This window comes from Durio zibethinus, chromosome 23, assembly GCF_047325235.1.
Source record: "Durio zibethinus cultivar Kanyao isolate XHJ-2024 chromosome 23, ASM4732523v1, whole genome shotgun sequence".
NCBI classification, from domain to species: domain Eukaryota; kingdom Viridiplantae; phylum Streptophyta; class Magnoliopsida; order Malvales; family Malvaceae; genus Durio; species Durio zibethinus.
Genome location: NC_143184.1, coordinates 18,219,095 through 18,244,509, shown reverse-complemented (window position 1 = coordinate 18,244,509; position 25,415 = coordinate 18,219,095). Strand labels below are relative to the sequence as shown.

Here is a 25,415-nt window from a genome sequence, read left to right as displayed (position 1 = left end):
GTTTTTTTTATATAATATATATTTTGAGAATGAGTTTTTTTAATTAGATTATATGAATAAATATAAGCTACAATTGTTCATCGAACAATTTTTAATATCTATATGAAATATTATCAAATCCATTAATAATGAGGATTTTAAACTTTACAAGTTGGGTTAAGAAAATTACATATATTTTTAAAATATAAATAATTAATTAAAAATATAAATAAAATATATATTAGTCTCTTATTATATTTTTTTAAATTAAGAATTTATTATGAGAGTATATCAAATACTAATTATATATATAAATCTCAAAATATTACACAATTTATACAAAAAAACGAGTGAACTAAATTAACATAATTATTGATAAGATTCAACATAAAATTAAATTAAATTCACATTAATAAAACTTTAACCACAATTTAAAAATTTCCTTCTTATCATTGAAAAAAAAGCTTTACTTTCCTTAAATTCATTTACCCTTCAAACTATAATACTTTTGTCGGTAAGTACTTGAAAAATAAAAATTTGTAAGTAAACAAAGTTTACTTTCATTACATATTTTACTTTTAATTCTTTTCATCGTCAGCTAATATATTGTCGTAAGAGAAACATCTAATAAAATCATGATACCTGGTAAAAAGTAAAATTTTTTTTCGAAATTAAAAAAAATAAAAAATAAAAATAGATTTTTATTTTAATTAAAAAATATATAAATACCAAAAAAAGAAAGGAAAGGAGGATTGAGAAATGAGGGGAGAGTAAAGGGCGGTGAATGGGTTGATGCTGGCATTGATTAGTCAAATCGAGATAGATGAGTGATGATATGTCCGAACAAGGTAAATCAACATCAATCTGACTTGCTTGAACTAGATCTGTGCCGATCCTAATTCAATGCGCAATCAGTCCTAAACCACTCGATGGACAACCAATCAACCAGTTCTTTCCTTCTTTACCTTCTCTTCTCTCTTTTTTCCCATCCTTTCCTTCATCTTTAACTCACCTTTCTCTTTTTTTTTTTTTTTTTTTTTGAATTTTTTTCTGTAAAATTTAAATTTATTGAAAAATTTTTTCCAAAGTTTGATTTTTTAAAAAGTTTCTTTTTTTTTTGTTTTTTTTTAATTTTGAATTTTACTTGAAAATTTTGATTTTTTTATATTTTAATTTTTTTAAAATATATTTTTAAAATTTTTTTCCTCTATTATTGATACTATGATGGATTCATAAATGACATGATTCTTACATGTAATCTAATTAGAGAATTGCTCGACAAATGATGCTTTGATGATTGACTAAATATGCCTTGTCATAAGTCATAATAAGCTTAGCTTATGAAGTAATTTGTCTTATGAATACAACTTAAGTTCTTAACGTAAATTTTTATTCTTTTGGTATCAAACTGACGTAAGTGATATAATTAGAAAATCAAATGAGTTTTTAACTTGACAACTTGTAAATTATATCGAGTTTTGATTCATATCCAAATGACGTCATTATAGAACCATACTACTTGAAACATGCATTTTAACCATTGTTAGAAATAGTAATTTCCTTGCATCACAAAAGGTGTTGGGACAAAATAGGATACAAGCATGCATTTCATGAGTTTTAAATAACAAATATGTTGTTGTTGTTGTTTTTAATTAATTAAAAAACAAATTTATCAGAAAATACTAAAAACATGATTGCCAAGCATAACAATTGAATCCTCAACATCTATCTTCACATAATTGGCTAATAATCTCTTCTTAATTCCTATACTAATCATTTACATGGAGCAATCAAGTCAATAACAACCAAAGATGATACTAAAATTTAACCTATGTGGGTTTTATAACCATTTTAACAAATAAAATTAGTAATAATTGTTTATAAAAGGTTGAGCCTTGGGCATAAAAAAGTAAGCCAATGCTTGAAAACTTATTCACGAGACTTACAACTCATTTGAGCGTAATACAAAGTACTTATATCAATTCATCATATTACTAAAATCACTTGAATTTGGAATTTAATTAAGTTGGTTTATGTAGTTATTTTTAAGAGATGATATCCAACAACTATAAACTTAATATCTACAATCTTTTCTCTTATCTCTAGATTATGACCTCTTATTTAAAAAAACACATTTAAAGCTTGAGCTTTACTTTAATTCTATAACTAGTGAAGAAATCTAATTCTCCTACATTAGTGTAGCTTTGTTTCCTAATTTATTTTGGGAATACTTCACATTTATTCTTATGATTTAGTCAACTATTTTAATTGTCAAGCTTTTAAGGAATTGTTTCTATTTTAGAATAGAATAATTCTCTTTCTTTTTATTATTTTTGTTTCATGTTTCTTGTAAGTTGTTTCCTAATAAGAAACTTTACTGTTCCTATTTTTTTGATGTACTCTTTCATTATAAAAATAATAAAAAGAAAAAAAGAAAATTGTTCTTTAAGTTTTTCATATGGTATCAGAGTAAATCGACCTAAACCATTAAATTGTAGCCATACGAGTTTCCATTATGTCCAATAAGAGTGAGAACTTTTCATCTACAGAGGTATGGCATGAGAAAAGTTACAAAAAAGGTGATGTTCCAATAAACCCTTCAAAATAAGTTTGCAACCTTTGGAACTAGTTTTTTAACAAAAAAAGATAATTTCCTAAATGCCTTAAGTGTTCAATAAGGAAATACACAATCTTGGATTGTTTATTTCGGAGCATCAGACCACATGACTTGAGATATATTCTTATTCAAGACATATAGAACTTACTATAATAGTTCTGCTGTAAAAATTGTCGATGGATCTCTCTCAAAGGTGACAAGAACATGTTCTATTATAGTTTTGAAAGACATAACACTCGACTTTGTCCTCTATGTCCTTAATTTAAATTGTAACCTACTTTTCATCAGTAAACTTACAAAGGATAGATGTTGTGTCACTAAAATTTTTTTTAACTTGTGTGAATTTTAAGAATTGGGCTCGAAGAAAATTATTGGCAGTGCTAGGATATGTGTAAGGCTTTACCTTTTACAAGATAATGCACTTGAGAGACCACAATAATGCACTTGAAAAATCACAAAACTCTTGTATAACCTTAGCCTCTAGTACTAGTAAATATGACTTTATCATGTCATGACATTATAGACTAAGACATCCAAATATTTTGCACTTAAAAAGGCTATTTGCCTCATTATTCAGTAAAATCTCTAAAGATTTTTATTGTGAAATTTATCAACTTTCAAAGCATGCTTCAAATACCTATCCTAACCTTTCATATAAATCATCTTAGCTTTTCTTAATAATTCAAAATAACATTTCAATACCTTAAAAAGTTAATAATATCATAGGTTCTAGGTGGATTGTTACATTTATCAATGATTATACTCAACTCACTTGCGTATTCCTTATGAAAGAAAAGTATAAGGTTGGCCAAAATTTTTAAAACTTCAATAGCATGGTACGAACCTAATTTCAAGCCAAAATCCAAGTTTTAAAAATTGACAATGGGAGGAAATACTTCAATTCTATTCTCGATCCTTACTTCACCAATCATGGCATTATTTGTCAAAGCTCTTACATTAACACTCCATAGCAAAATATGGTTGCTAAATCCAAAAACATATATTTGATAAAAGTGACTAGATCCTTCTTGTTGACTTCCAATATGCTTAAATATTTTTAGAAAGAAGCTGTCTTTATTGTAGTTTATTTGGTTAACTAAATGCCTTTTTGAGTTTTTGGCTTCTCCTTACTTCCTACATATAAACTTTGTTTATTTTTTCCGTTCCTATCAAACTCTTTGGCTGCATTGCCTTTGTTTATATTAGCCAACAATGTCGTAGCAAGCTTGATCCCAAAGCCTTAACATGCATCTTCCTTAGTTATTCCTCAAACTAAAAAGGCTATAGATGTTACTCATCTATTACAAAAATTTTATCACTCTATGGATGTCATATTCTTTGAGAATTTTTCATACTATAGCAACAATGATATTTAGTGAAAGAATACTGCTTAGGAATATCAATTTTTAGTTGTTAACTTACCAATTTTCCAACCAACCCTTTCAAAACCAGTTTTCAATTAGCCTTTTTAAAACTAGATTCTTAACTAGTCCCTTTAAAACTAGATTTTCAACACACCCAACCTTTTCAAACAACTTTCGATATTTCAAACCCTAAGGTTATGCATGAAAAATAAAAAGAATTGATACCTACTCAGGAAAGCAAAAAATGTAGGAAGAAGTAGACAATTGTACACAATCAAGCACTAAAAATTAACTTGATCTAAGTTTTCAAGAATTTAGAACTAACATAAGTAATATCTTTATTGAATCTAAAACTAAAACTTGTGAGCCAGCTTGTGACCTTGAAATTTTTATTGCATTAAGAAAAAGTGTAAGATCAAGAACCTAGTACCCTATATGCAAGTACATCTCATATGAAAGGTTAAATCCAAACTTTTAAGCCTTTACTACTAACTTTGGTAATGTGAACATTTTAAAAAATATTTAGAAAGCCTTTAATGAACAAGATTGGAAGATAGTAGTTTTTGAAGAAATCAAGGCACTAAAGAAGAATGGGACATGAAAAATTTTAGATTTGCCTAAAGAAAAAAAATATATAAGTGGATTTTCACAATAAAGCACAATACATATGTAAGTATAAATAGGTTTAAAGCTAGACTTGTTGTAAATGGGTTAATCCTATAGGATAGACTATGAAGAGACATTTACTCTGGTAGCCGAACTTAATTCAATTAGAGTTCTATTGTTACTAAAACTAGTTTGGATTGGCTTTTACACCAACTTAACATCAAGAATGCATTCTTAAATGGTGATTTGGAAGATGATATCTACATGAAAATTCTCTTTGGTTTTGAAAGACAAGATGACATGGGCAAGGTGTGCAAATTTTAAAAATCTTTGTGGACTTAAACAATCTCCTTAGGCTTGGTTTGAATGGTTGACCAATGTAGTGAAGAGGTATGGATTCTTTTAATGTCAATATGACCATACTATATTTGTTAAGTTTATTATTGAAAAAAAAAGAATAATTCTTATTGTTTATGTAAATGATATCATAATCACCATAGACCATAAGAAAAAAAATAGATGATTTGAAAAAACTCCTTACAAATGAGTTTAAAATAAAAGACTTAGGGTTTCTTAAATATTTCTTTAGGATGGAAGTGGCTTGATCTAAAAATGAAATATCAGTGTTTCAACATAAGTATATACTTGATTTATTCAAAGAAATCGGTATGATTGGATGCAAACCTGCCGATACATTCATGGACTCAACTAATAAAATTGGAAGTGAAGATGAAGGCTCTCTCATGAATATAGATACTCAATTTTGTCTGAGTTAATTTGAATTTGTTTAATATTTTAAGCTCAATTTGCATGTTTTTTAGGCTTGTTTAAATGTTAAATCGGATTTTTTTGAACCTGTATCGAATTAGTTATTTTTAATCTTATTTTATTGTTATTATTATTATTATTTAGTATTAATCAAATTAATTGGAAAACTAAAATATATATAAACAAATAATTAATTAATTAATCAAATTTTAAAATAAAATGTATAATAAGGATTAATTACAAAAATTAAATTACATAAAAAAAAGGAAAGAAAAAAAAAAGCAAACAAAGTGGCCGACAGCCACTACCGCAATAGGCCCTTACCTCGGCTTAGTACTAGTGCACCAGCCATTACCCATGAGCACCAGGCCAGCACCATATCAAGCCTGTACACCCTGCCCACTCCACACCACAAGGTGGCAAAACCCCAGTTGTTTCTTCCTGCAAAGAAACAAAAATTTCAGACTTAAAAACCAATGATGATAAGAACATGAGCGGAAATCACCTATTTTTCCACCTAAAGCCTTCTCCCACAAGAATCCCTTCAAAACCTCGCCAAGGCCATGCCAACCCCTCTTCGGCACCCTTCAGCCTACTCCAAACCATTTCCAAGCACCAATCCTACTTCACCTAGCCCCAGTCCCAGCAGATACTAGAACCCAATCTTTACCTAGCCTAACCCTATACTCAATCACCAAGTTATGCAAGACCTCTGCCCTGACCTAGCACTAATGCGCCTTCACAGCCCGTTCTCAGCACCTTTGCCAGTACCATTAAATCCAAGCCATACCCAGCCTTACACACACCAAACCCCTTTACGCACACCAGACAAAACCATCTAACCATCTAACCATCACCATCTTTCCCGACTAGAACTCATGCTTCATAGCTTTTCACAAGCACCTCTCAATACCGTCCCTTCGCCAAACCCATCCTCATCAGCCCCTTTTCGAGACCCTAGTCGACGCTTACCTAAAGCCATCCCCAGCCCCTCCGTTCCACCAGGGCCTCTCCATTAGCACCTCATTAAACCCAGTAAGAATCATCCCCGAACAGTGCCTACTTCACCCAACCTCCTCCATAGCCCTTTACAACAACCCTCTCAAGCCACCCTCGACCTAAGTCTTGTGCCTACCAACCTCTCTTAAGACACTTAAAACCCTTCAATACAAAAAAAAGAGCCCTTCATTTGCCCATCATCGGTCCTTTCATCCCAGAACCTCTGAAAGTGTGCATGTCACTGGGCATCTAGTTACCACCCTCACCAACCTTTCCATTCGCCCGTACCCACGCAACCAAGTCCTTGTAAGCTCCAGTCAACCAAAACCCACTCATCTCTGACACTAGCCCAATAGCCCTTGAACTAGAAAACCCATCCATCCTTGCCATAAACCTATTCTCCAACCAAAAATCACCAAAAAGATACCAAAAATAAAAAAACAAAAATAATTCAAAACCAAAAAACATAGTCCTCCCCGTAGGGTTGGAACCACCAGCACCAAGCTAACCTAAAACAAATAAAATTAGTCACAGATTACAAAAAATAAAGAAACAAGGAGAAACAAAAAAAAAGTTTGCAACGCCACTAGAAAGCAGTAGTGTAGCAAAGAGAACGGCATTGCAAGGAGGTTAACAGTTCAGCGACAGCAAATGGGGAGCTCCGATGACTGGAGCAGCAAATTACAGAAGGTTGGTAGCAGTCAGCGAAAGCTAGTGGAAAACTGTTAGTTCTCTTTGATGACAAGAAAGTTTTTTTTTTTTTAAGGGAGATGAAATGAGATTAAAAAAAAAAACTTAGCTTTTAAAAGCTAAAAAAAAAGGAAACAGAAGTCGGACGGGTCAATTTGACTCTACTCTTTTGTGACCAGCCAACTTGTCCGACTCGACCCAAATGACCGACCAAGACTCGTTAGTGTATACATGACCCGTACCTGTTAAGCCCAATACCATTTGCTGTGGCCTGCTTGCTCTTTCAATTTAATTCAAGCTAAATTTAAGCCTTGGGTTAAGACTTTGTTTGGTATAATATTTTTTTTTTAAATTCTATTATTTAATGCATTTTTATGCATATATATATATATATATATGCATATTCAAATATAAAAAAAAAATGTCTTAAGAAAATAGAATGATTCTTGTAAAATTAAAATTATTAATACTTATGTTAATGTTTTTTTAAGTTTGCTATTGGAATTATTATCATTGCTTGAAAAACCAAGATAAAAAAATATTTTTAAAAAATTATAAAAAATGAATGAAAATGATGATTTTGGAAACTTTACCTAGATGTTGAAGGGAATTCAAATTATGTTTCGAAAAATAAAATTTACTCTTGAATACCGCTTAGATGTTGGGGTGTTAAGGAGGTTTTATTTTATTAAGAATTTTTATACATATTTGCAACTCAAAATAAATTTGTTTTGTTAAAAACAATAAATATAAAATAATAAAAAATAATATGATGAAATTTTAAATATAAAAGATCACACCCAAAACTCTACCTAAAGGTTGAATAGTCCAAGTGATCTTTTTATATTTAAAGATCCGAATTTTAAATTCATATTTGATCTTCATTTGCATATGTTTTATTTTTTAAATTAATGTACTTATTTATAATACATATATATATGTTTGTTCTAATTATTAAAGTTTAATATTAATCATATTATGTCATTTTTGTTTTTTTACTACATATAAAGTTTTTAAAAATTAGTTTTAAACAAAGAAAAATAAAATAACTTTATGAAATATAATTATTGGTACTCTCTCTAGATGTTAGAAAGTTGCCAATAATTATCATTTATAAAGAATGTTATTTTATTATTTTTAAAAGGAATGTTGTGATAAATTTTAGATAAAAAGACTATTTTTGAATTCTGTTTGTATGTCAGAGAATTTGAAGATATTTTTTTAATCTAAAAAATTTTTCATAATACTTTTAAATAAAGTTTTCTTTAAATTAATCTCATTTCTAAAAAATAAAGGGAATTATTATTAAATCTAAAAATGAAACTGTTTTTATCAAAAACCAATGATAGTGTATAATTAATTAGTACCAATTCTATAGGCATTATGGGGTGCTAATCATTCTCCATATGTAACCGACTCCTGAATCCAATCTTGTTTTCATAGACCGAAATTATCTTTTTAATAAACTTTAAACTTGTTTTATTGTTTTATTAAGAAAGATAAATTTTTGGATGGCCAATTACACCCTAAAAAAGATTGGTGGTGACTCCTTATATCTTTTTCATGATTTCTATATTTTACGTCTTACAATCGAGTCTCTAGATCGATACGTTACAACAACGGATAAAGGATAATATCAAAGACTAGTTAGAAAGCTTACTTACTTTTTCTACACACGACTTAATATCAAGTTTGCAATGGAGATGGTGAGCAAATACATGAATAATCTAACCAATAAGCACCTCAGAGTTGTTCATCTCATCCTACAGTTCTTAAAGAAGAGTTCTGGTGAAGATTTATACTTTAAGAAGTCAATGGATATGGCAATCAAGATATACACGGAAGCTGATTAGGTTGGATCTGTAATAGATAGAAACTCTACTACAGGATATTACACTTATATTTATGATAATTTGGTCACTTGGAGAAGTAAAAAGCAAGCTATTTTAGCTAGGAGCAATATGAGTTTAAAGTAATGGCTTATGATATTTATGAAAGAATTTGACTGATGAGGTTACTTGAAGAATTAAAAGTTTAGACTGTGACATCTATGACATTATTTTGTGACGATATGGCTATTATAAGTATTGTCAAAAATCCTGTTTATCGTGACAAAATTACGTACATAAAGTTGGACTTGCATTTCATAAAAGAAAAGATAGAAAATGAGTCGATCAAACTATCCTATATTCTTACAAATTCTCAAATTGCAAATGTTTTGATTTAAAGTTCTTCATAGAAGCATTTTTGATTAATTGAAATCTAAGTTAGGTATGATTTACATTCATAACCTAGTTTGAAAGGGAGTATAGAAATTTGATTCTCCTACATTAGTGTAGCCTAGTTTCCTAATTTATTTTGAAAATATTTCTCATTTATTTTTTTGATTTAGTCAATTGTTTTGATTTTCAAGCTTTTAGGGGTTTGTTTTTATTTTATAATAGAATAATTCTCCTTCTTTTTCTTATTTTTATTTTTTGTTTTATGTAAGTTATTTCCTAATAATGAACTTCACTGTTCTTATTTATTTTGATGTACTCCTTTATTCTAAAAATAATAAGAAGAAAAAAAGATAATTATTCTTTAAATTTTTTCTAGCAAGCAATAAGAAAATTGAGTAAGAACCTTTTGAATTTGGGTTTGAATAACTTATCATAGTTTGATTTGCTAGTCATCACTAGTCTTGTTTTATAACATCTATCACTGTGTTTAGTAAAAATGATTTGTTGAGACATTTGGGACATCCAAGTAGTATGAATGGAATGAAAACTAAAGAAACACTTGAACAACTAAACTAGCATTCCATGAAAAGGTCCAAAAGAAATTAGACATATTTTTAATAAAAGATACATGTATTTATTATTGAATATAATCAAATGATCAAATACAGTTATTTGATTAAATTTTTTAATTAAAATAATAAAAAATTATTGAATTTAATATTTATTTAAATAAAATCTTATATTTTTATTACATCAAAATAAATTTTTAATTTTTAATTTGTATCCAAATAAATTATTAACTTTTAATTTATATTTAAATAAGTCTTTAAAATAAATTCATCTTTTGTTTAAATAAATGTTTATTTGGATATAAATAAAAAATAAGAGATTATTTGAGTACAGTAAAAATATAAAGATTTATTTAAATAAAATAATAAAATTTTAATAAAATAATAAAATTTTAAAATTTTTTAATATTTAAATTTTTATTAAAAAAAATTCAAACTTGTCTTTTGAAATCGAAAAACATATCAAATGTTACCATATGATATCTTAAATATAAAGAAAAAAATTAAGCCATGACCAAGCCCAAACTTTCAAATAAGCAAAACTTTAAAATCGATTGACTAATCCATTTAGGGATGACAATGGTTCAAATTGAGATGAACAAAACTCATCGACTAGATTTTATACATATAAAATTTGAACATGACTGGATTTTATGTATATAAAATCTATACTTGACCATATTTAATATTGTATAAAATTATATTTAATTTGATTTGATTTAAAATTAATAAAATATTATTTTTTAAATATAAAATATTATTTTTAATATAAATATAAATTAAATAAATATATAAATATAAAATTAAATAAATAATTAAAAAATAATTTTTTATATATATTGGATTTGCGTAAAATCCAATCTCAATATGATCCTAATTGGTTTTTTACTATTACTTGACTCAATTCTGATACTTAATTTAAAAAAAAATTGACTCTAAAAAATTGGATAAGGACAAAACACGTCAGTTACAAATTGAACTATCATCCCTGACCCACCAACAAATTTTTTTTCTCTGGAAGCAAAACAAAAGCAAAAGCATGGAAGAAAACACAGAAACCGCCTCTGTTACTTCCCAAAATTCCCTCTCCTAAAAGGATGGAGAGAGATCAGGCAAATACTCTTCCTTTTATCTCCCTTAGTCTCTCCTTTAAAATCACTCTGTGGTAAGCAGCTTCCCCCCCATTCTTTTTCAACTTTTCCCTTCCCAAACCCTAATTTTATTTTCTCCTTTTACCTCATTTCTTCATTTTTCATTACCTAATCTCATCTACTCTGATATATTTCTCAAAATTTTCAGAATTTCATTTTAAAATGCAAATTACATTAACAATCTTAATATGCCCTACTTTAAAAGAAATACATGTTTTATATTTATGGAATTTTGTTTAAGCTCCTGTTTCAAGCTTAGTACCCCAGCAACTGAAGCGTGGAATCTTCAACTTTTATTTTCAACAGGTAGCTTAGTTTAAGTTCTGCATTGGGTTTGATTATATTACTGGGAATGTTTTTGTTATTTAGTTGTTTTCTTTGTTGAATTCTACTTAGGGAAAATCCTGAAGGAATTTTTATTTTTGAGTAATTTTTCCCGTCGAAAAGGATAGGAGGAAGAGGAATTTTTTTAAGAAACAGATGAACACGCCCTTTAAAAAGAAAGGGGTCGATAATAATAGGAAACTGAAATGGGTTAGTAATTCTGGGAGCTCTAATCCTGGAGACACTGTTGATCGTGTACTCTGTCCTTGGAGAAAAATTGGTGGTGTTGTTGGAAAGGGTGGGAATATAGTAAAAGCATTAAGGGAGGAGACTGAGGCAAAGATCACGGTTGGTGATTTAGTTCTTGGTTGTGATGAGAGAGTTATTATTATTTATAGTTCGCCGTTGAAGGTGAAAAAACATAGTTCTGATGAAGATTCGTGTGGTGAGAATGAAAAAGAGGTGGTGGTAGCGATGGAGCCTTGCTGTGTTGCTCAGTATGCTCTGTTGAAAGTTCATGGTCGGATTGTTGAGGACCATCTGTTTGGTGGGATGGCATCGGATGATGATAACGGGAATACTGTTGTCACTGCACGACTTCTTGTTCTAAATAATATGGTATGATGTCTTTTAGGGAGACGGGGTGATGTGATTTAAAGATTGCGAACTGAGACAAATGGTAGTATCCGTGTTCTTCCTATTGATCATCTTTCTGCTTGTGCAATGGCAACCGATGAATAAGTGCAGGTATCTACTAACTTTATAGCTGTACAAATTTTTGTTTATTGTATGCGTTTGACGAAGAAATGAACATGCTGAAATGTTGAATGGCTATTGTATGCATCTTTTTTTGTATTATGTGTTTGAATTTCCTTTCTCTTATAAGAGGCTCCTTACAATATATTTTTACTTTAAAGCTGGTTGAGTCCATATTATGCTTGGATGCCACTTGTCATTTTTTTCTTACTATTGCCCTTCCTCTGTTTTTTTTTTTATTTTTTTTATTTTTTAGTTGTTTTCCCTATTCTTGTTCTGTGTTGTGTTGTAAAAATTTCTGCTAGTTCATCTTGAAATCTTGTTGTTTAAAGTCATCTTTCAGAATTGATGCTTTCTTTTAAATACTTACAACCATGAAATAAGATACGGGCTATCTTCAAACAACATTAGTTTCGTTATTTGTTAAAGGAAGTTAGTGTAAATATAATTTATAGGCTCCTTTTCCTTGCTTCTTGCTATTTGTTTAATAATGATTGGTTGGCTGAAATTATTTTCCTTGGACTACATTTAAGTGCGGAAAAATGATTATATAGCTTGCTTTAGTTAGATTTGGATTAAGGTTTAGTTGAGTGGAGTAGTTGTAGTCATCGTCAATCAGATTATGTTATTCCAATGAATTTAAGACAAATATGATTCCTAGAAAAAGAAAAAACATAAATATCATTTATTTCCTCTTGTTTCTCACCTTTTTACTTTCATGGTATGTAAATACTAATTGAGATTCTAATTTAGAGGTTAAAGTTTTACTACCTATATCTCACTGCTTCAATGCTCTAAACTGCCAACTTGGAGTTGAATGAAGTGCTATCTTTGAATAGTTTAGGCCATTGGCATTTATTTTTTGGCCCATCACCATTTCTTGGAGAGAGGATGGCGTATAATGTCAAAATATTTTGAAAATGTGATGGAGGTTCTGGAAGCTTGAGGATGACATTTAAGAAGAATGTTCCATAGAGGATTGTACGCAGGGATACAAAGTTATCTACATTGTATGTGTTAATAGTATAGGATGCATAAGTTGGCATATAGGCATGTATTACATCTCACTGATGTGGTAATATAAACATCCTTTATATTTCATGAGTCAATTTCATATAGGATTAGGCTTTTCTTTTAAGGAATGACTTATCATTTGATTAGCCTTATGGTTTACCAAGTGAGATGGCTTTTTTACTATTATGATACGGAGGCTTTTTCTAGTTTTATTGCATTTTGGGCCTTTTGGCATGAGTGATTGTTCTAACGTATAAATCTGTGGACCTATCGTTAAATATAGATTTTAAGAATTGTGACCAAATCTTTTTTGTTTATATGTGATTGGTTACCTAACTGAATCTGTTATATTTTAAAGATAAGTCTCAAATTTGATTTGAGTATCTTTAAAATGTAAATTCTAGTTTATGAAATCAGATTTTAGGTTCGGGAGTGCGGTTACGAGTGATGAAGGTTATAACATCCTCATAATGCTTATTTAAAATATGATAACAATTTGATTTCAAATTATCAAAGCTATAAAGTAATCTTTGTAATTTTACCAAATAATTTAATTATTGAAAATTAATTTTAAAATTACTCCAATAGTTTGATAGCAATTTAAGATAATTTTTTTACTTCAGAAGTATAATTTTTTTACTTCAGAAGTATTCATGAAGATTAGTGTCATACTTTAAAGCGGTTTCGTTGTCGAATTTATTTAATTTTTGTTGGAAAAAATTTTTTATTTGTGAAAACAATTTATTTTCAAAACTATCTTATAATATATTGGTAATATTTTTCATCAAGAATTATCTTTTAATATGTTGGTAAGATTTTAAAAATCTTTTTTCAAGGAAACTTATTAAGTCATCCAATAGTTTATTAAGACTTAATTCAAAATTTAAATTTTTCAATAATTTGGTAAGATTGAAATTTTAAAATTTTTTTTTTTTAAATTCGAAAGAAAAAAATCAATTCGAATAAATAAAAGTTATCATGCAAATAATATCATGTAGTATCATGCAATAATATAACATATAAATTATCATGCAATAGATATAAATTATCATATAATTAATTAATAATCATGCAAAAAAATTCATAAATGATATGATCATTTATTTTATCATAATAATTCAATCACACAATAAAAACAAAAAATAAAAATATGAAAACACAAAGAAAAAAAAAGTAAAAATAGAAGATAGAAAATAAAATAAAAATCAAAACAAAAAATTAAAAGAAAAAAAAGTCAAATCCTGCGATTTGGGTCGGCTCACCAAATGAGTCATGCATGAATTTTCATGGGCTCATGCGGGTTAGCTCTTTTGCCAAACTGGCATTGTTTGGCATAACTATATAAGTAAAAAATAAAAAAACTTTAATCTTTTTAAAATGCTTTACTATTTCTTTCTTTAGCCAAATTCTCTATACCTTTTCTCTAAAATTTCATTAGAACACTCAAGAACAAGCAAAAGAATCCTAGATACCGATGCTGAAAATTCAATCGGTTGTCGAAAAAACTAAACCTTTCAAGAAACAACCTAAAATTTTAGAATTTGACCGTCACCTCAAATGACTTTTTTTTACCCTGACTTTTTTTTTTTAACCAAAATAAATAACAAAATTAAAATCAAAACTGAATCTAAAAAAAATCAAAATTAAAACAAAAAATCAAGATCAAATTAAAAATTTTGGGCTTTTATCTTGTTGGGTCGAATGCTTCCTAACAGAGTCCATTTTATGGTTGATGGGTTGTTTTCAATTTTAGAAAAACTTTCAAACAAAATAGGATGTCTACAGTTTTTTTTTACATAGTTTCTATAAAATAGGAATTGCACAAAGATATAGATACCAATTCTGTTCGATTCAACTTAAGGATCTTTTAAACAGAGACATGCAACTTAAAAAAATGAATCAGGAAATGAGCTCATTTGAATAGGGGTTTAACAAATTTTTTTTTAAAAAAAGGACTATTTTATACAGAGGTTAAACAATTTTAAATTAAGAGACATTCTCCTCTATATAGAAGCTAAACAACTTTAAATTAAGAAATAAACGCTTTTATATAGAGGCTAAATAGCTTTAAAAACTTTAATTAAAAAATGTTAATAGACATCTATTTTGCTCGATGTAGAAAAATTTAAAATTTATAGTTTGAAATCCAAAGATTCATAATTTGAAAATTTAAGGGTTCAAAATTTCATAAAAGTTCAAAGATTCGTAAGGTTCTTTAATAAGAAGTAAAAGATTTTAAGATTTGCAAAAATTGCAAGATTCTCAGAGGTTTTAGATTCATAAAGTTTTCAAGTTTCGTAGAGGTTTTAGATTCACAAAAATTTTAAATTCATGTGGATTTTAAAGATTCACAAGATTTTCAAATTTATAAGAATTTCAAGTTTACAAGAATTTTTAGATTCGCAAGAATGAAAAATTCGCAACAATTCAGATTTGTAAGAATTTTAGGTGCGTAAGAATTCAAAGATTTTCAAAATTTTCATATTCGTAAAAATTTTAGATTCGTAAGAATTTTTAGATTTGCAAGAGTTTCAGGTTCTTAAAAATTTTCATATTCATAGGATTTCAAAGATTTGCAAGAATTTTCAAATTGTAATTCACATAAAAGATTCAAAAATTTACATTCAAAAGATTTTTATTAGTGATTCACATACAAAATTTAAAATTTAATATTTGAAAAATTCATGTATTCACATAAAAGATTTCAATGTTCATAGTTAGAATTCAAAGATTTTCATTCAAAAATTTCAGAGATTTATATTCAAAAGTTAAAGATTTTCATTTGAAAAATTTAAAGATTCACATCTAAAATTTCAAAGATTCATATTCGAAAATTTTTAGAGATTCATATTTAGAATTTTAAAGATTCACATTCGGTAAATTTAGGGTTTCACATCTAAAATTTTAAAGCTTTTCATTCGAAAAGCTTTAGGGTTTCACATCCAAAATTTTAAATATTAAAATTTCAAAATTTCTAATTCAAGCAACTTTAGTGATTATGCCTGAAAGTCTTATAAATTATGACTTTTTTTTGAAAAAAATTTCTTTAAACAAAGGCTTTATAACTTTAAAAATTTGAAATTTTTTTTTTATAAAAAAGGTCTTATCATAAAAGATTTTTCTCATTTGAGAATTTAAAAGTAAAATTTTCTCTAATCAAAGTCAAATTTTGTATGTAATAAATGTTAATGCGAATTTCTTCTACACGTTACAAATGTAACAATTTGGATTCTTACCAAATAATACAAATGCATGTTCTAATTAACCATGCAAATGTCATACAATGATTCAAATATTTATTATATAATGCAAATGTATGCGCCAACCATGATGCAATTATCAAAACAAGGATTCAAATGTATTTGTTCAAACAACAATGTGAACTTAATGTATGTAAGGCAGATGTCATTAAATCAATGCCATTAAATTTCAATTATGGTAATAAAGTTTTGAAGACTTTTCCATTTCATATATTCTTTCTTAACTTCTTAGCTCTGATGATTTTAAAACAAATTCCATCATTCAATCTATGTTATTTCTTTATCTGGTCACAATTCAGGTTATGTTGACCAATCCATTATTATATTTACTAGTAGATCATCTAATTTGCTATTTTCAAATTTTCTCAGGTTTCTTTTACTCTTTTCATTTTAGATTTTTTTTTTCAAAAGAATAGAAAAACCGTTTACAGATATTATCATTTACTTATTTATCCTCATTTTAATTCATGATAAATATGATACTTTTTCTCAATTTATTCAAGAAAAATGAGTATTCATTATCGAAAAAAAATTTGGTCAAGAACAAATCAAATATGGATAAAAGCAAAATACTATAGTTGTTTAAATGGGATATTAACATTCAAAATAATGACTGTTCAGACAATTTTGAACTTTAACTTAGAATTCTTTTTAAAAAACACATCAATATCTTCGATATTTGAATTGATCATCATCCATATCTTGGAATCCTTAAATGAAATCATTTTTTTGAGACTATTTTTTACTTAAACCATTTTTTTGGCTTTACAATTTAGGTTTTTCTTTTTTTTGTTTTTTTTTCTCATATTTTCTTCTAATTTCTCTTTCCTTTTGATCCGTTAGTGACATTTTGATCAAAATCTCAAATAATCCAATAGTAAATTTGCCTTAGTTCAATTAGTGATTTTTTAATTCGAGTATTCATATTCGATTAAAATAAACTTTTAAAGGATATAATGTAGGCTAGGGTGAGGAGTTGTGAAGGAAATGGATAAGACAAGCTTAAATTGTATTTAAAGATAATTAAATCAATGATCATTTTTTTCATGCTGAGTACTTTGATACTTTGCTTTATCAATTTCTTCTTTTTTTCTTTTTTTTTATCGCACTTTTCATCATTTTTAAAAAAGATTTGAGCGTAAAAGGGCTTATCCCTAAAATCACTAAGGATCTTCACTTTTTTAAGCTTTTTAAATTTTGACCCTAATGGCAGGGTGCTCTTTGGTTAAGGCTCTTTGACAGAAAATTTTAATAAACTAAAATTAGGTAGTAAAGGATAATTTTATTTTATTTTTTTGTAAAAAGTAAAAAAAAAAATGATAATTTCTTATCTCAAATATGAATACTTTTGATTAAGAACATTTATTAACCAAGAGCAAACTTGTGAATATTATTGTCAAGATCACGTATTGCATACTTTTCTTTGAACAAGCGAAATTTTTTACTAATTTTGTCTTTTATTTAGCAATCATAATAAACTAATAATGGCATCATGAATGATATTTTCAAAATCGAATCTTAAATTATTGTTATGACTATCTGAATATTCATTATTTAGAATCAAAGAATAGATATGAGAACAGATATAAGAAGGTAAAAGCATATAACGGTGATTCACACGAAAGAGAAAATGTTATGAAAATGTATCATATCTATCTTTTTTATTAAAATAATGAAAAATAAGATGAAATTTAAGTACATAAAAAAGATTTATATTCTAAAGAAATCTTAAAATAACAAGCAGTTTCAGTCAGTTTTTTCATATTTTTTTTTTAAAATTATGCCCCTAGGTGATCAGATAAAGAGCTTTTGTTGACATTTAAGTCTTTAATTTGTTGAAGTTCATTGAGTTTACTTAGATCAAGTTTTACACCTCATACTTGAAAGCAAGATAGGTTTCTATAGAGTGACCCATATTTTCATTATGGAAATTACATGTCACATTAACATTGTATCATTTAGGATATGGTGACTTCAATGGTTCAAAAGAATTAGAGATATTAGGTCATTTCTGATCAATTTGGGGAATAACTTAGTATATATGATGGGTATGGGATCAATGCGAGCTTTCTTTTGATTGTCTTTGAATTTTTTCAAACCACTCACTTGATTGTTAGGTCTTGAAACTGGTGTAGTGATAAGACTAACCCTATATGTAGGTGCTTCGAAGGTTGGTTGATAAAGACTTGAGGAGATGTTATTCATGGTTGGGTAATGAAGTTGTTAAGAGACTTATGCAATATTATTAACTTCATGGTAGTAAGTTAGATGAACAGATGGTGGATATGGAGCATAAATTTTGAACTATTACCCCTCAAAACTCATAGCTTGGGTTTTACCTTTTTTTTTGGGCATCCCATCTTTTTTGGTGGTACTTGTCTTTCTTTTTTCAAGTTTACCACTTTTGATGGCATTTTTAATAATATTCCCTGAGATCATTATGTCAACAAAATTTTTTATTTTATTCCCTATCATTTTTTCATAATAAAGTGTTTTTAAGGGAGCTAACAAATAGTATTGTCGTCTTCTTTTCAGTTAGAAGAGGTTGAACTTGAGCAACTGTATCTCTTTACTATTAGGCATATTCTTTAAAGGATTTTGTTACTTTTTTATCCATGCTTTGTAAAGAAAAGCGATTAGAGACCAAGTTAATGATGTGACAGTACTGATTAATAAATGCTTGAGTGAGCACATTTTAAGAACGGATGTAAGTTTGATCTTGCTGAACATACCACCTTATAGTTGAGCTAATAAGGCTATCTTGGAATACATGTATCAATAACTTTTCATCATTAGTATAGGCAACCATTTTCTGACTATATGTAATGTTATGTGTGATCGGACACTTAGTATCATTATACTTTTCAAACTCAGAAACTTTAAATTTTAGCGGGATTACAACATTTGGGATAAGTAAAGGATGACTGCATACATGGAGTCATAAAAGTATATACCTTCAACGGCTCGTAGTTTCTCTTTTAGCAGGTTCATTTTTTATTCAAACATTGAGTTTTTTAAAACTTTCAACTGCCTTTAATTTTAACTTTTCACCTTTTTTTGGGTCATCTAGGTTGGAAACTTGAATTGGTTCGGTTGTCTTTTCTATGAATACACGTTTAATGAAGCTTTAAAGTTACCCTTGAGTCAATGTAGTAGAAATCCCTAGATAAGTATATTGGGTAGGAAGTGTAAATTGTTGTAAAGGGGTGGACTGGGCTTGATATGAACCATAGCTAAGAGGATTCAAAAGGTCAACAATATCTTGCAACATATGGTCTTTAGGTTGAGCCTGTTCTTCTATAGTTTTCCCTTTGTTTACCTTACTTAGTGCTTTCAAAACTTTGCTCAACTCCCCTTTGAGTTCTTTTTGGGCCTTTTCTAACTTTTTAATGTAACTTGCATTGTCTTACTCCATTCTTTTGGCTTGGGCTTGAGTATTATACTGGTGGTGATTTGATCAGCTATCATTGAAATCTTACACAATTAAGGTGCAGATTTAGAATGATATTTATGAAACCATCCAATTATATATGAGAATAAATATAAGAATGCATGAATACAATAAAGAGAATTTAACACGTAATAATTGTTAACAAAGAAAATCTTTATTGAATTAAAATGTTATTTCTAACCAAATCCAATATTACATCTATGAAAAGTTTAAAGTTTATTGAGGAAAGAAATTTCTAATTTGTCGATATTGGTTTTGCATTTCATTAAGGAAATTTAGCAATTCTTGGCTATGTGGTCCCACTGGTGACATTTTTGACTTTCATTTTTTAACTTTTTCTACCATGTGCGTGGCTTTGTAAGTACCCATAGTGACTTGGTAAAATAGGGACTCCAATTGGTTATGCTTTTTTACATATGCCTCATTTAATTAGTCACACTTTTCTTTCATAACTCATTTGTGTTTCAATTTCAACCACCATTCCATTCAACATTTGGATGTGCCTTTGTACTTTAGAGAGTGCTTGCAACTGTTTATTTTCTTTTAAAAGTTGGGTCAGCTCTCAATTGGTAGATGATCGTGTTATGTTAAGGTTAGTAAACAAACTCATCCATTCATTATTTTCTTGTTCAAGTGCTGTAACTTTTTTTTTTAGCTTTTTGTTTGCAAGCTTTAACTCTTTAGACTCCTTTTCAGGCCAATAGAAGACTTTGCTAAGCTTTTTATGGACGTAACTATGAGTCTTATTAAAATTATTTTGTGGTAATTACTCTTTATGATAGATCTAATGATGTGAATGTATGCATAGTAAAAAAAAATGATTAGTATACACATAATATATATAAAGAACAATATATAAATACAAAGAACAACATAAAAGGTTAGTATGCATCTAATATACACAAAAAAAAAAAAACAATAATAAATTGACAAACAAAATAAACATCTCATCATATGTCCTATTTAGGATTTTCTAACATAAGAGAAAGCATGACTTTAATTTAAGGTCAGACACTTAGGGTTTATTTACATGCTAGGTTTAGGGGTTTGATAGTCTAAGGGTTCTCAAATTATTTCTTACATCATTATTCATTATAAACTAGTAAGAGACCTTAATCCTCGTCCATAATAGCCTACAAGTAGAAATGGTTCAACTTGAGTAGGAGTATTTTGTTAGCTCATGTAAAGATATAAAATCTCAGAAAGATGTAGGTACTTTACTCCCTTATAAGGGACAACTCGGGCGTAAAGCTTATTTCAAAGACTTTTAAGACAAAATGGGATGTCTACATAGATCATTGCTCAAGTGTTGTGATAATGTAGACATCCTAAATGCTATAACCTAGTTGTCTGGACATGATGACTGATTAGTTAACCTTTTGCATTATTTGACTAGAAATAATCGATTAATTATCGACATATATGGTCATTCCAAAGACTTTTAGTTTTAGCAGGCCATATGTCTTCCTCTCTTATTAGCAACTAGACTATAATTGTTGGTGGTTTTGGTCAAGATAATGAGGGTAGCTTCCATTTATTTAGTTTTGGGCTTGGGCCTTGCTGAAGCAAGTCATACAAAAATGAATTATTAACTTTATTTGGAACTCAGATAAAGCTCTTTTCTTGGTTAAATAATGATAGTGCCCAGGGTCTTAAGCTAAGTAAACTTTGGTGCTACTTCACATTTAAGTTTGCAATATGTGTTTTTGCCATTGAGGTTTTTCTTATTTTCGCTCTAGTTTCATTCATTTGAGAAAAAAATTTTATTTTAACTAATTTTAGCCTTTTGAGTATCAATTCTTTGTTGTTGTCTGATAATTTGTACTTTTTTATACTTAAGAAGTGCTTATGCTAGCATATATTATTCTAGCTTCTATAGAACCTGCGATCACAAACAATGGATGCCATTTTACAATTTAAGTAAAACTAGTGAATTGTCCTAGAAAGGTACAATTACTACTAGGTTGCTTGTTCCATCAAGTAAGGTTGGCTACATTGTTGGGCAAGGAGGTCATGTAATCAATGAGATGAAGAGGAGAGCTCAGGCAGATATTCGTGCTTACTTGAAGAATGATAAGCCTAAGTATGCATCTAAGGATGAAGAGCTAGTACAAGTAATCTTGTTAAAAATGTATTAAGGGGCGTTTGGTTCGAGAAAATTCATACATTTTTTTTTGGAATCTTACTGTTGGGTATTTGATTTCAATGTTTGGTTCAAGATAATCTGATTTTGAAAAAAAACTGATAGATTTTCAATATACTAAAAGTCTCGGAATCAAAAACCCATATCTCATTGTGATATTTTAAGATTATGGAGGGAAAAGTAACATTATTTCAAATTTGACTTGATTAAAAAATTGTGAAATAGTTATTATTTGAAAAAACATTTTTAGAAATGAATGCAAGTCAGATGTAAGTTTCTGTTGGTAAAAAATTTGTTTATATATGACGTTTCGCATGAAAAATGCCTTCAATAATCTTTTACAAAAACTTGAATGGGGTTATTCAAGGTGTTTTTGATTAAAAATAGCTTGAATAATCACCAAAAATTTTTATGAGAGGATTAGTAAAGGCATTTTTGGTTAGAAATATCTTGAATAACTTTTATTCAATTTTTTGTAAGGAATTATTCAAGATGTTTTTCAAAAAAAAAAAAAGAGAAAGGATATTTCAAAATGTTTTTTAGGCAAAAATGTTTTGAATAATCTTCAAAAAAATTTGAAAGGGATTATTAAAGACGTTTTTGGCCAGAAACGTACTTGAATAATCCTCAAGGTATTTTTGGCTAGAAATACCTTGACTAACCTATTCAATTTTTTTTAAGAGATTATTCAATGCATTTTTTTCAAAAAAAAAGAAGAGGTTATTCAAGGTGTTTTTTGGGTCAAAAAACATTTTGAATAATCCAAAAAAAATGAAGGGGATTATTGAAAGTGTTTTTGATCAGAAACGCTTTAAATAATCTCATTCAATTTTTTATAAAAGATTATTTAAGATGTTTTTTGATAAAAAATACTTTAAATAATCTCAAAAAAATAAAAATGAATTATTGAATGTGTTTTTGGCATAAAATACTTCGAATAATTTATTTTAAAAAATTGAAGGGGATTATTGAAGATGTTTGTGACGAAAAATCTCTTCAATAATTAAAGGGAGTTATTCAAGGTATTTTGGTCACAAACCTTTTGAATAATTTCGTTAATTTTTTGTAAGAATTATTTAAAGCGTTTTCTAACAAAAAACGCATTGAATAATCTCTTTCAATTAAAAATTAGATTATTTAAGTTACGATCATATATGTTGAAGAGATTATATTAATTATTTAAAATTTAATATATGTGGATTTTTTTTAATTAAATAAGTGAATTTGAATAAAGGATATTCTGAAATAAAAGAAAATAAAAAAAAAATCAGATATCGTATTTTTTTTAAATTATATTTTTTCTTGAAATTTACGATTTTGTAAATTAAATATCTCTTTAAGGGTATATATGTATTTATATCTTTTGCTTATTTCCTGAAGGCCTAATATTCTCACTATTTCAGCTTTTTATTTATGTAAACTAAATTATTTTTTGCCATTCAGATATCCGGCAATTTTGGTGTTGCTAAGTATGCTTTGGCAGCGGTTGCATCCAGACTTCAAGTAAGAACTTTGCGAGATGTGAATAGTGGAGCAGAAACTGCTCCTGTTGGGCCTCTTCATGGATCCGGTCCTGCAAGAAGCATGCCAGAAAGTCCACCACTAGCTGCTGCAATAGGACCTAGCCGCTCTGGTGGATATGAACCTTTCAGGGTCTATTTCTTTATCTGGTTTATGTTCTCTTGTGTTGCTTTAGCTACTTTAATATTGTATTCATCATAAAGTTCAAACCGTAATTGTGTAATTTACTTTTTTTTTTTTTTTGGCAATTGGAAGGGCGGGCCAGGCTTGCATTGGGTCATATTGTGTTCATTAATATTCCGGTCATTTTGGGTTTTGGGTAATTTTGGGTTTGGTTGGGTCATTGCAAATTTCAAGCTACGTAAGTTTGGATCATTTCTTTTTTAAAGTCAATTTAGGTTGAATTGAATTTAGGGGTGTAAATGATATATTAATATTCGTAAGTTATTCGGATTCAATTTAAATAAAATTTGAATTCGATTTAATTATTATCGAGTTGAGTTCGAGTTTAAGTAATTTGATTTATCAATCGAGTCGAGTTCGAGTACTCTAATATTCAACTCAAGTAATTCGCGAGTTTAATCAAATTTTTATATTTAAATATATTTTTATTATTTTAATTAATAAAATATTTTAAACTCGAATTCAAGTACAAATAATTGAGTTTTTGTCGAATATAAAAATGTTATTTTTATATGTTAATTGAGTTTAATCGAATAAGCTCGAGTAGTTCAATTTTTATTTCGAGTCGAATTCGAATTAAAAAAATAAAATTTGATTGAATTCGAGTCGAATTTCAAGTTTCGAATTTCGAATTGAATTCGAACTTGATACTATATTGATTTAAACTCGATCGATTACACTCTTAATTGAGGTGAAGATTGCATTCTTAATTGAGGTGAAGTCATTTCTGATAATAAATTAAGTTATATTTATTATTATTTTTTAATCAGATTGAAATTTTAGATGAGAAAAGAATAAAATATATGCTCAAGTGAATTTAAGTTTAGGCTGTTGACCGTGTAAAATCAATTTGCTTTGGGTTTTAGATGAGTCACTAGGCTGATTGGGTTAGGTAAGCTTTTGCTAACTTTAGCTTTCAGTGTTTATAGCAAATGTAGTTGTAATTGCTTATATTAAATTCTAATTGAATCCAGATAAGGGATTTTGTTTACTGTATCTGTATGGATTTTGTGATTTTATACGCTGATAAATTAAGAACTTGTTGTAACGCATTTTATGAGTTATTGCTCTCTGTCATATGTATATACATATATATTTTTATATATTGAAGTTAGAAAAGTTATGTTTGTAAATTGTTTAGAATACAAACATTCTTAAATTTCTAGGAAATTGATATCAGAAAATGATTTAATTTTCATTAATTTCCTTTAAGGTACTCTTTTAGAAGGAAAACGGGAATTGTGGTTTGATCTAAAACGTTCACAATTTTAATAACTTAGTGAAATTTGTTTTAGAATTTATTTTTTATATTAGTTTTGTAACTTTTTTGAGTTTTTTCTGGGGTTGGAGGGGTTGGGCAGGACTTTGCAGTTGGGGAAATAGTAATGAATTATGATGGCTAATAGTGCATAGTGAGAAACAGCCATCAATGATGGTCTGTGTAGCACGGACTTGGACATGCCTCTGACATGACGGAACAAGTATTGGACGGACAAAAAAATAAAAAAAAAAATTTTACACGGGATGAAGGTTTTTTTTCCCAAATCTGGACAGTCTCCACTTTCAAGCTATGTGCACTTCTTCCTCCTACAAAAACACTTTCGTCCACAAAATATTGCCAGGACAGTTCTTCCAAGCTGGATGCCAAGGCGCTGCCAAGAGTACGGCTAGGTCCTTCTCCTTCCTGCCTTAGACTTGCCTCAGAACACTGAGACTGTTGACCCTAAGGCCTTCCAGCTTAGAAATTCAAGGGCTGGGGTTGTTCTGCTTTGTTTGTCAGAGAACCATAATGATGAAG

General features: G+C 28.4%; 1 protein-coding gene across 4 annotated transcripts; it reads left to right on the top strand.

The window, feature by feature from the left end:
- Positions 1-10,780: 10,780 nt before the first annotated feature.
- Positions 10,781-23,714, top strand: LOC111314708 (KH domain-containing protein At4g18375-like). Of its 4 annotated transcripts, XM_089752451.1 has the most exons (3): positions 10,782-11,271; positions 11,362-12,036; positions 23,357-23,714. In XM_089752451.1, the coding sequence occupies exon 2, from the start codon at positions 11,446-11,448 to the stop codon at positions 11,911-11,913; it is 468 nt and encodes a 155-aa protein (XP_089608577.1). In that variant the 5' UTR covers positions 10,782-11,271; positions 11,362-11,445; the 3' UTR covers positions 11,914-12,036; positions 23,357-23,714. The 4 variants fall into 4 exon arrangements, with proteins under 4 accessions (XP_022772071.2, XP_022772073.2, XP_089608577.1 ...); XM_022916336.2 differs by lacking the exon at positions 23,357-23,714 and adding an exon at positions 12,885-13,265 and having other exon boundaries at positions 10,781-12,036; XM_022916338.2 differs by lacking the exon at positions 23,357-23,714 and adding an exon at positions 12,799-13,265 and having other exon boundaries at positions 10,781-12,036.
- The last annotated feature ends 1,701 nt before the right edge of the window (positions 23,715-25,415 follow it).